A 12,094-nucleotide genomic window follows, 5' to 3' on the forward strand; every position below is an offset into this window, starting at 1 on the left:
CCAAAACACTCCTATCCAGCATGATCCAAAAAGTCACAGAAACCCCAACTTCTGCTTGCACTCAGACAGGCCATCCTCACTACCTCACTACTTAGAACAAAATGCTGGCTAAGTACACTAGCACACAATCTATTTTCGCATTCATAGGCAGGCTGAAAAATCAGATGATTTCTACCACACGGGGCTACTGGCCTGCATTTGGCTTGGTGGATCATGAGCAGCTGTGAATTCTAACACCCCTTATACCCAGACTCTGGAGTGAGAAGATCTCTGCATTCACCAACTTTCTTGTCTGAGAAATGGCTAGTGAACACAAAGCACTATCTTATATACTAGGATATGAAAAGCATGTTTGGAAAACTCAGCAGTGGCCAGAGGATTGGAAAAGATCAGTCTACATCCCAATCCCAAAGAAGGGCAGTGCCAAAGAATGCTCCAACTACTGTACAATTGCACTCATTTCACACGCTAAGAAGGTTATGATCAAAATCCTACAAGGTAGGCTTCAGCAGTATGTGGACCGAGAACTCCCAGAAGTACAAGCTGGATTTCGAAGGGGCAGAGGAACTAGAGACCAAATTGTTAACATGCGCTGGATTATGGAGAAAGCCAGAGAGTTCCAGAAAAAATCTACCACTCTGGTGACAGAAAGTGAGGAGAAATTAAAGAACCTCTTAATGAGGGTGAAAGAGGAGGGCGCAAAAAATGGTCTGAAGCTCAACATCACAAACAAACAAACAAGACCATGGCCACTGGTCCCATCACCTCCTGGCAAATAGAAGGGGAAAATATGGAGGCAGTGACAGAGTTTACCTTCCTGGGCTCCATGATCACTGCAGATGGTGACAGCAGTCACCAAATTAAAGGACACCTGCTTCTTGGGAGGAAAGCAATGAGAAATCTAGACACCATCTTAAAAAGCAGAGACATTACCTTGCCGATAAAGGTCCGCATAGTCAAAGCTATGGTTTTTCCATTAGTGATGTATGGAAGTGAGAGCTGGACCATTAAGAGGGCTGACCACTGAAGAATTGATGCTTTTGAATTGTGGTGCTGGAGGAGACTCTTGAGAGTCCCCTGGACTGCAAAGAGAACAAACCTGCCCATTTTGAAGGAAATCAACCCTGAGTGGTCACTGGAAGGACAGATCCTGAAGCTGAGGCTCCAAATACTTTGGCCATCTCATGAGAAGAAAAGACTCCTTGGAAAAGACCCTGATGTTAGGAAATTGTGAAGGCAAGAGGAGAAGGGGACAACAGAGGAGGAGACGGTTGGACAGTGTCATCAAAGCAACCAAAATTAATTTGACCAAAGTCCAGGAGGCAGTGGAAGACAGGAGGGCCTGGCGTGCTCTGGTCTATGGGGTCACGAAGAGTCAGACACAACTTAACAACCAAGCAACAACAACATGAAAAGCAGAGTGCAATTGTTAGACATAATCTTGTCCCATTAGATTTATACGGAAACAGCATGTCTATTAGCATTCATAAGGAAAAAATGTCTGATTACATCCATGTTTTGAGACTGGTACAAGAGAACCAAAATATGCAGCTTCAATATCGTCAATGTTTTTAAAAGTACTTGGCTAGGTACTGAAATTTTTGTTTATACATTTGTTGGTCTTTGCATGCATGCATGCATGCATGCCTGAGCGCAGGTGCATGCAGGTTTATCAAGGCCGTGTGGGGTTAGTTTTGACATCTGGTGTGCATAGTTTCTCCTTTCATAACCAAGTAATCAGTAACTCCCAATCTGGAATCCAAATTAGGTCTTGGCTACAATTCATATGTCATTACAAGAGTCTGCCTACAGTCAATTAATTGCTTTGATATTTAGGGCTTCAGTCTCCCTGATGAAGTGTTGTACCAAGGTTTTCCCTTAGGATAACAGGCCATTTTGATGTGGTTTTCTGTTGCAGAACTAGGGATCAACTTTGATCACATCTGGCAAAAAACGCTAACAGTCCTAAATCCAATGAAGCCAGCAGATGCCAGCATTATGAACGAGACAGACCTGACAGGGCCTATGGTTTTCTGTTTGGCCCTTGGAGGAACCCTGCTTCTGGTACAGTATAGTAATAAGTCCATTTGCCAATCTATAACTGAGGGACTGCAAACAATATAGAGGTCTTTCCATTGGACCATTTTAATGTCTCTTTATAAGCAATAGCAGAAGATGTTCTCCATCTTTGTCCACAACTCTTTTAGCCTGAATAATTAATCTTAGAGCTGAACACAAGCGGCCTTATCAGGAGTATCTGGCTTTCAGAATGGAATCATTTAGATTTAATTGAAAATAAGAGCAAAGGATTAGGGGTCTATGTTTGGATCAAGTGGACAGGGACTCTTGTTTCAGAGATGTTATCTACCAAAAACGGTCAGGGTATTCCCATGTGTTGCAAGTATTGCATTTCTTGCCCTCTTCCAACACTGATACCCTCACTCACTGTCTTCTTTATGAGATTTCAATGAAAATGGCTGCAGAGGATCATGTATCAACATCAGGGACAGGAACTCTTATTTGAAAGCAATAGAATTTTTAGCTGCTTCTTTTTCTTTTCTTGGTCTTAAATAGAGACGGGAAGGCCTGGGGGCAGGGAAATGGAAAAAATGGGGAAAAACAGTTTCCCCCCCTTTTTTTTCTTCAAAAGCCTTTTTTTTTTTTTTTTTTTTTTTTTTTTTGCTTTTTCTGGAAAAATTGAAAAAATGGAGTGTGGAACATGTTCTTCTACAATGATAAATAATATGTCTATGATATAGTATTCAAACTATATAACATGAAGACCTTAATGAAAGACTTCTGAGACTTTACGTATTTAAGTTCTTTCATAAACACACCAGCTCAGAATTTATCTCCCTCCTTTGTGATAATGCCTCCTACAAACTTCTGTTCTTACCTTTGTTGCATTAAAACCAAATTCACGTTCTGGTCATGTGTCTGAAGAAAGTTTATGATAACACAAAACACAGCAGGTCAAATAACTTATTGACTCTAATTCCTAAGAAAAGTAATTTAGGTTTTCATTGCCTGAAATAAATGTCCTATTTGGTCCCTCCAATAAAAATGAATAGGTGAAAAATGTTTTTAAAATTGTAGAAAGGAAAAGAATATGCGAGGGCCAGTTGATTACACCTTTCCCAAGGCTAGCCATCCCTTCTCTTGAATCATATTATTAATCTCCGCCTGTAGAGACTGAAGTGAATTCTATGATTCCCTATGAGTACACTGTGCGCATTTGTGCAAACACTGCAGTACTTGCCATCTTTTGGCAATTTCTTTTAGGAGACAAGCTTTCCCCAGTACAAAATAAAGAGGATTCATTTTCAAACAAAGATGGAATTTGATAATCCAGGAATACACTGAGAGAACTCAAAAGAAATAGCCACAAACTTTTGAGAACTGAGGTTTTTTTTTCTCATTTGCCCCATCCTTAATCAGTGATGTTATAGTTATGCCATGGCCATAGCAGGTACAACTGTACTTATTTAGGTCTATTCTGTAAACAAATTAGAGATGCGAGCTCTTGAACCATGAAACTTAGAACCTGAGGCTGCAACCTAGAATAATGTGGCAATACTCAGAATTTTTTTTTCTGTTATGGAATATAATAATGTTGCACAACTGGCACACAGTATGAAATATATTAATTGGACAAACCAGAAAAAATACTTCTGTATTTGCCTAATCAGCTCAACCATCTGCACCTAAAAAACAAATTGCAATGTATAGTTCTGGAAGTTATTATCACAGACTGAAGAGCTGTGCTTAGCATTCTTGTGGTCCTGACAAAATATACTGCTATAGACTGCAGCATAGGGGCCAGATCATGTCTTGAAAATTTAACTTTCTTTGTGCTGGCTGAACTTTTCTAAGTTCAGGTCGCAGAGCTATTGTCATATTATGGATGGATTCTGCAGACATTCAGATAGCTAGTGTTAATTTTATTCAATTTTGTCAGTGTCAAATACCATCTTGAACCCAATTTGAAAACTTTTTCTCTTATTCTCACCGACATAAATCGTAAAACCCTCATTTTCCACATCTTCCTCCATTCTTCATCATTTATTCTTTTTCCTAAGTCTTGTTCCCACACTAACTTCAATCCTTCTTTTTCAGTCTGTTCTTCTTCTCGATCAAGCAGGAATCTATACATTTGACTCAATGTACCCTGCCATCCTGTTCTCTGTGTAGTGCATCACTGGTGGTATGGAAGAGCTAAAATGAAATAGTGACAACATCTAGAACTAGTAGATTTGCAGCACTGTCATATACATCAGTGGTTCTTAACCTTGGTTTACTCAGGTGTTTTTGGACTGCAACTCCCAGAAGCCTTCACCACCAACTGTGCTGGCTGGGGTTTCTGGGAGATGCAGTTAAAAAAACATCTGAGTAACCCAAGGTTAAGAACCACTGATATACACGGCTATATAATATTTACTAGCATAAGTGATCTGCATTTGGGAGAAGAAAGTCTCATTGTATTTAGTGGGTTTAGTCCCTGATAGGCAGTATTCCATTCTCCCTGTAGAGAATCAAAAAGTTTTTCTTGGAATGCAAAAATAAATAAAGGAGCACAATCTGCACCTTTTCTTTTTATAGAAGAGATAACATACAAACTGATTGAGGAGGAATTAAAGAAACTCTTAATGGGAGTGAAAGAGGAGAGCACAAAGAATGGTCTGAAGCTCCACGTAAAAAAACTAAGATCATGGCCACGGACCCCATCACCTCCTGACAAATAGAAGGGGAAGATAAGGAGGCAGTGACAGAGTTTACCTTCCTGGGTAAAAAAAAAACCCTGCAAATGGTGACAGCCGCCACCAAATTAAAAGATGCCTGCTTCTTGGGAGGAAAGCGATGACAAACCTTGACAGCATCTTAAAAAGCAGAGACATCACCTTGCCAACAAAGGTCTGCATAGTCAAAGCTATGGTTTTTCCAGTAGCGATGTATGGAAGTGAGAGCTGGACCATAAAGAAGGCTGACCGCCGGAGAATTGATGCTTTTGAATTGTGGTGCTGAGGGAGACTCTTTAGAGTTCCCTGGGCTGCAAAGAGAATAAACTTGTTCATTCTGAAGGAAATCAACCCTGAATGCTCACTGGAAGGACAGATCCTGAAGTTGAGGCTCCAAATACTTTGGCCATCTCATGAGAAGACTCCCTGGAAAAGAGGAGAAGGAGACGACAGAGGACGAGATGGCTGGACAGTGTCATTGAAGCTACCAGAATGAATTTGACCAAACTCTGGGAGGCAATGGAAGACAGGATGGCCTGGCATGCTTTGGTCCATGGGGTTACAAAGAGTCGGACATGACTAAATGACTAAACAACAACAACATACAAACTTCTAGTCAACCACAGTTGTATGATGGACAGAGACCCCATCTAGTCTGCAGATTACAAATGATCTAAGATCTGCTTCACTACTCTTGATAGGATAGTCTTTGCCGCCATACCTCATTTGTCAGTCTAGTTTCAGAGTCCCGAATGGGTTTGTTGCACATACAGCTCTATCCTGCCGCAGAGGGAAACATTTTGGGCATCCAGGAGGAAATGCTGAGAAGCTGCCACTGCTACCTCTCAAGCTGAGGCTTTTTTTCTTCCTCTCTGCAAAGACAGAGCCTGTCTTTATTCTTCCTGTATAGAAAGAACTATGGTATATTTCCTCTTATTTCTATATTTTGGACAGATATTGCCATTTCAGAAAGAGAGGCAGTCTGAAGGTTGGGTTGTGAAAGGTTACTTCTAAAAACAGTAATGTAATGTATGTTTACATATTGTGGTATACGTGCATCAACCCCCATTATATTAAGCTCCAATCAGTTGATGTTTTTCTCAGTCTGTTCCCGGCCTCATCGAAAATGAGTCTCTAATGGAAGTCAAGGAAATAAAATGTGCAAAATGGGATAAATGGGGAGACAATTTAACTTGATCAGTTCCAATTTCATTTTCCTTCTCTCCTGCATAACTACCCTCAGTCCCCTCCTTATTGCACCAAGCCTCCCTCTTCCATCAAGCAATATATCAAGAGGAGTTTTCATTTAGCCACTGTCTTCTGTCCTCCTGCCTCTGGCACAGCAATCTGTTAATCTTAGATTAAGCTGCTAAGTATGGCTGTGTCAATTAATCAAACCCTCTGGAACAAACAAGTTAAAATATTAGCTGATTATTACTGGCATTGTGTTTATATAGGGCATCTGTGTAGGAAATATTGCAGATCAAGCCTCCCTGTCCAAATTGAAAATGTTAAAGCTATTGGAAACCTTTAATGACTGCAGAGGCAGTTGAGAGTAATCTATTAAACGAGTGGCATTGTATACCAACAACATGTCAGACACAGTCTTGGGAGTGCTGGAAAGATTAGTCTTAGTGAAGGCAGCGGCATATTAATTTTATTTAATACATAAAGTTTTCCCTCATAATTTCATGACAGGCTTGTTCTGGAGCCAGGAAAAATGGACTTTCAATGAACTCATACTCCTAGCCAAGTGAGTGCAGTGAGAGGCATGAAACTAACAGAGTGACTTTGGAGCAACCACATTCTCTCAGTTTAACCTACTTCTTCATCTTATAAGGATAAAGTGGGGAGAAGTAGAACAATATATATACTACCTTAATCTTATTGGAGAAAAGGCAGAATGTAACTAAAAATAACCAATTGTGAATAATTTAGTAACTCATTACTGAGCAATAAATAAATAAAGCCTAGACATGTCTAATCACAAGTAAGCCTCAATAGGTTTACTGAGAATTGCTCCTAGGTATAGGTATATAGGATTACAGGCTATAAAAAATTCAGAGAAATAAACAGCAACATGAGCATCATCCAGGTAGAGAATTTGTTCTCCGTAACATACATGTTTTAGTACTGATTTTATCTGTATTTTCCCCACAGTGCATACAACGTTTCCCATGTCTTCGTTAGTACAGTTTCTGGGCATTTCTGTGCTCCTGAGGGCATGATTTATTTTTGTTCTAAGGAGTAGAGTTTAGTACCATCACATTTCCCAGCAAAGTTCATTTCTGCAGCCAAAGCCTTCACATTTGGAAGCTTTCAAGTAAGCATTCAATGAGCTACAAACAACTACTACTACTTTAAAAACAAACAAACCCTACCTTCAGAAAAAAAGCACTCTTAAAGAAATGGGTTTTCTACACATGTTTAAAAGATGTCTAAGATTTCTTGAAGAGAAGCAATTTTAAGTGTGTCTATGTTCTGTGCCGTCAGCAACCCTAATAGGGATTTCAAGGCAACGTAAGATATTTCAGGAGTGGTGTCCCCCAGTCGGTTTCCATGGATTTGAACCCTGTTCTCCAGAGTCCTTGTCTGTAACTCTATCCACTACAGCACACTGGGGATCCATGTTTAAGACAAGTTGATGTTTAAATGAAGGTATAGAAGCCTGTGCTGCACAGGGAGTCGTAAGATCGAATCCACGCGATGGAGTGAGCTCTCGTCACTTTGTCCCAGCTCCTCGCCAACCTGGCAGTTCGAAAGCATGCAAATGTGAGTAGATAAATAGGTACCACCTCGGTGGGAAGGTAAAACAGTGTTTCCTAGTCACGCTGGCCACATGACAATGGAAACTGTCTTCGGACAAGCGCTGCCTTTACGGCTTGAAAATGGGATGAGCACCGCCCCCTAAAGTCGGACACGACTGGACTGAAAATGTCAAGGGGAACTTTTACCTTTACCTTTATAGATGCTGTGGTAAAAACATTCCTTAGAACTGCCTTTACACGAAACAGAGAGGGATTCAGAATGATCTGTCCCTATTGCCAGCAAAATCGGGTCCTGTAATTTTGCCCTAGGCGACTTCTCACTCCTTCACCCAAGTCTGTCTCGATTTTAAATAAACAATCTGGAAGGTCTGCTCTTCCTTTTTTATTACTTTAGGACCCTAATTTGGTAGCGTAAACGCGGCCAGATCAAATAATATATTTTTAAAGTAGCCAATTTTACCATAGTAGCTGTGGTCTAAACAAGGAGCCAACTTACAGACAAATTGTCTTTTTATCTTTTATTAAAACAAGATAGCATTCTAACAAACATACTAAAGCATAATAACGTCATTAATTATTTCCAATACCCCAGCTTTCACCACCAGATATTTCCTCTATAAAATGAAAACAATAAACAGTCTAACGATATCTTAAATTAACATTCTTCCGCAGTCTTCAAATTAAAGTTCTGCCAGATGCATCTCTCTCCGTGTGTCGTCTCTGGCTGTCGTGCAGGCAAACTCTCCCCCATCTCTCTTCTCCGTCCTTCTCTTTCTCTCTTCGCCCATCTTTCTTAAATTAAGCTGTTGTGTCCTTGTCCGTTGGAATTTTGATAAGATAAGGGTCATCTTGTTCTTCTTTACTTTTTTTTTCTTCTGCTGGAAAAAGAACTGACCTTGTACAATTTTTTCTTCCTAATTAACACCTGGACATCAGTTAGCTTCTAGTTGTTTCGTTGCTGTAATGAAACAAAATCCATCTCTATTCTACTTTTACAATTTTCATAATCAAATTCATGACAGATGCAAATCCCAGGAAACCCTGCAATTCTTCGTGACTAAAGTCAGAGAAACAGGAGTGGAATTTTCCATCATCTGGAAGATGTCTTAATGGAATTAAACCAATCCCTCCCCCCCAAAAAAGGCAGTTTTCATTAATGGGGCAATGTAGCAGCAGCAGCTTTCTGCAGAGCTGACTGCAATGCTTCAGGAAGAAATTGTTGTTCTCTGAAAACTATGTGAATTTTCTTAGAAATTCACAACATCAGCATAGAATTATTCTGAAATTTACTTTGTTCACAATGCCCAAGCATACATATTCAGGTCACCTTTTTATACTTACTAAGAGCATTTAACACTTCTTTTACAAGTGATGTACTGTAGATTAGATGTGAGGAGAAAACATCTATGGTATATGCCAAACTGTTCAATATAGAGCAAATTAAATAGTAGGCACAACTTGACCATAACTACGGCCTCTCTGCTTCTCATTGAGATGGTAAATCTATGCCTAAGCTCTACCACTTCAGAATTCAGGAAAACACATGGTTTAAAATTTCTCCTTGGCGGATGAGTGGGGGGTTACTCATACAGCAAACTAGATATCACAGAGGAGTTTAGGTTTATCACATCACAGAGGCATTTAGGTACCTCTGACATGGTGATTTTCTATCTGGAAGGTACTGTATCATTATTCTGTTGTGAGTAATTTTAAGCCAAAAGCTTATTTCTTCCTCTTACAACTTTTGCTCCCAGAAATACAAATGTTTCAATGCTGCATACCTGAGACAACAAACATGCAAACAAAGCTATATCAACTGATCCGTTACAAAACAAATGCACATTAATTTCCCAGATGCATAGCTAGGCAAGTTGATGAATAAATAGACATTCTTACTTACAGGCTTGCTTCTTCTGCATATAGAATCAGCATTTCATCTAGTAAAGTCCTTAAAGTCTGCTTCATTTTAATACAAAGTCAGGTCAAACTGGTCAGGTCAGAGATAAGGCCAAAAGAGCCATGCTAAGAAAGCCTGCGTCATGCAGAGTTCTGTTTCTCACCATGAATAATCATATGCCCATGGATTAGCCAGAAGAGAGATGTGAAAGCAATAGACCTCTTCTATCTTTGTACCACAACCACTGGTGTTGAGAGATATGGTACCTTTGATCTTGGAGACAGTTTACAGCAGGCTTGTCCAACCTGCGGCCCGAGGACCATATGTGGCCCAGGTCGGCTCATAATGCAGCCCAGTGCAATTTTTTATTTTAAAAGAAATTCCAAAGTTTCAAGTTACACTGCCGGTGCTTGCGGCTGGAATGCGGCTGGGGCATGTCACAACGGTGGGGGGGAGGAGAGAGGGAAGGAAGGAAGGGGCAGGAGGGGAGGGGAGAGGGGGGCTGCGTGACTGCATTGCACCATCCCCATCAATAGGTGGACCCCCTCCAGGCCCCATAAAGCCACCAGAGTCAAAGCTGGCAGCCTCTGCTGTCTGAGATCGCAGCTGCCGGTAAGCGCGCTTGGAGCGGGGCTGCGGAGGATGGCTAGGGCTGCCCTCCCATGCGGCCCAAACCAAATTTATGTGCGGCCCAAACCAAATTTTCATCTTCTAATGTGGCCCAGGGAAAGTGAAAGGTTGGACACCCCTGGTTTACAGTATAGCCATTATGATGACTAGCAGCCACTAGGTCCCCTGAACACCCCTGAATTTGTCTAATTGCCTTTCAACATCACCTGCATTGGTGTCTGCTCCACTTCCACCTTCTAGAGGTGAATTCCTGTCTAACCAGGCAGTCAGAAGTGGAAAGTACTTCCTTCTAATTCAGTTTCATTAGATGACCCAGGGGTGTGATCTCTTAAGTCAGGGAGAAAAATGTATCATTCTTTACTTGCTTGATAATACATACAATATTATACAACTCTATAATAGTCAAACTGCCTATTAACTTTTAGGGAATTTGCTCCAGACCCTGATCATTTTCATTCCCTCTTCCTGCATTTCTCTCATCTCTGCAATATTATTTTTGAGATACAGTAACAAATGAAAAAAAAAGTTATTTTAGAAAAAAATGAAAAAAAGAGCTGGGTGGGCATTTTGAACCAGGATACCCACCCTTCATCCCAATTCTCTGTAAAAAAAATTATCTAGAGGTTTTATTAGTTAATAATAATAATAGGGGGTCAATTCTGACTTTTTTTTCCAGGGTCTTCTAGATAGACAAATCCAGAAGTGGTTTACCAGTCTCTTCTGAGAGCATTCTGGAATGGTGCAGGTAGCCCAAGGTTACACATGCTGTCTCTTGAGATGGGGAATCAAACACCCGGTTTCTGACCCTGCAGCAGATACCTAACTGGTATAACTACACTGTGTAGAAAACCCACTTTGATACAAAGTTTTTTCAAATTGAATCTCTTTTAGTTTCCACAGGTGAAATCAGTGTAGCCATCCAGATGAATAGGAACAATTATTGTGTTTCAGGAATCATCAGGGAGAGGGGCTCTTTTCATAGTGCTTATCTGTGACAAAACACTTACCTGAAGTATTGCTAACTTCGGAAAAACATGTTTGCTTCTAAAAAGAGGAAGACTGAATAGTTAAGTGGGGGGAACGGGGACCTCTGTGACCACCCTTTTGCATCAGATCAGGTGATTACACAGAGCAATTTCCTTTTCAGAGAAAAGTGATGCCAGCCAAATAAGAGTAAAATAAATTACTTGTGCCAAGTAAACGAAAAGAGACAATTTCCCACCGAAAAGAAGCTCCATGGGGCTTCCACATTCTTTGCTTTATGTCTTGTAATCACTGCTTTTTAAATCAGTTTTATTTGTGCCAAATCCAGTGGAAACTGTGGTATAAATGGCTATTGTAGTCACCCCCTCACTGAGCTAAGAGTGTGAATTAGCTGTTAAACTAGTAAAGTATTCTTAATACATTTTAATATATTTTCTGCTTAATGCCGTGCATGGGGAAAACAGTCCTCCCTCTATACCATCCCCCAGTCTCATACTGGGATTACTTTTAGCAGCCCTCCCAAATTACATCATGTTGTTGTCTTGTTTATTTCAATGTATAACCCAGGTTTTGGAGCAAGGGATATTCAAGGTGACATATATATAGTAACAATATTAAAATTAAAATAATAATTGAAAGCTTTTAAACTAAACTTTCTTTGTTGGTCTTAATTCCCAGAGCATCTGGGGATATATTCTTACCAGGATGAGATTACTTGACTCATTCTGTTGATCTTAACTCTCTGCACGATGTTAAATAATGTTTTGAATAGCATGGAGGAGTGTGTGTTTGGTTGCTTTCATTTGTTTGTTTGGAAAAATAGAAAACATTCTCCTTCAATCACCTATAAAGAAGGTTTTCCCCTCGAAGTGTAATTTTCATCTGTATACAGTCTTTTTATTCTCTCTGTATCCTGTTTTATTATGGTGTCATTATCTTGTAATCCTGCTGTTAAGTATGATATATCTTCCAAATTAGCTAACTTCCCTTCTTATTCTGAATTCTGCTAAGCAATATTCCATATAGTTTTAAGAGCACCGGTAATATAAGCATTTGTGCATTGCTGTCCACTTCATCAG

General features: G+C 40.1%; 1 protein-coding gene across 1 annotated transcript in view; it reads left to right on the top strand.

Moving 5' to 3' along the window:
- The window catches only part of YIPF7 (Yip1 domain family member 7), a 32,118-nt gene that overhangs the window by 11,876 nt on the left and 8,148 nt on the right, over positions 1 to 12,094 (top strand). The window contains exon 4 of the mRNA XM_073001200.2: positions 1,919 to 2,064. Coding sequence (XP_072857301.2) covers positions 1,919 to 2,064 — 146 coding nt within the window. The remainder of the gene's footprint in view (positions 1 to 1,918; positions 2,065 to 12,094) is intronic.

Source organism: Pogona vitticeps, chromosome 5 (assembly GCF_051106095.1).
Source record: "Pogona vitticeps strain Pit_001003342236 chromosome 5, PviZW2.1, whole genome shotgun sequence".
Taxonomy (NCBI): domain Eukaryota; kingdom Metazoa; phylum Chordata; class Lepidosauria; order Squamata; family Agamidae; genus Pogona; species Pogona vitticeps.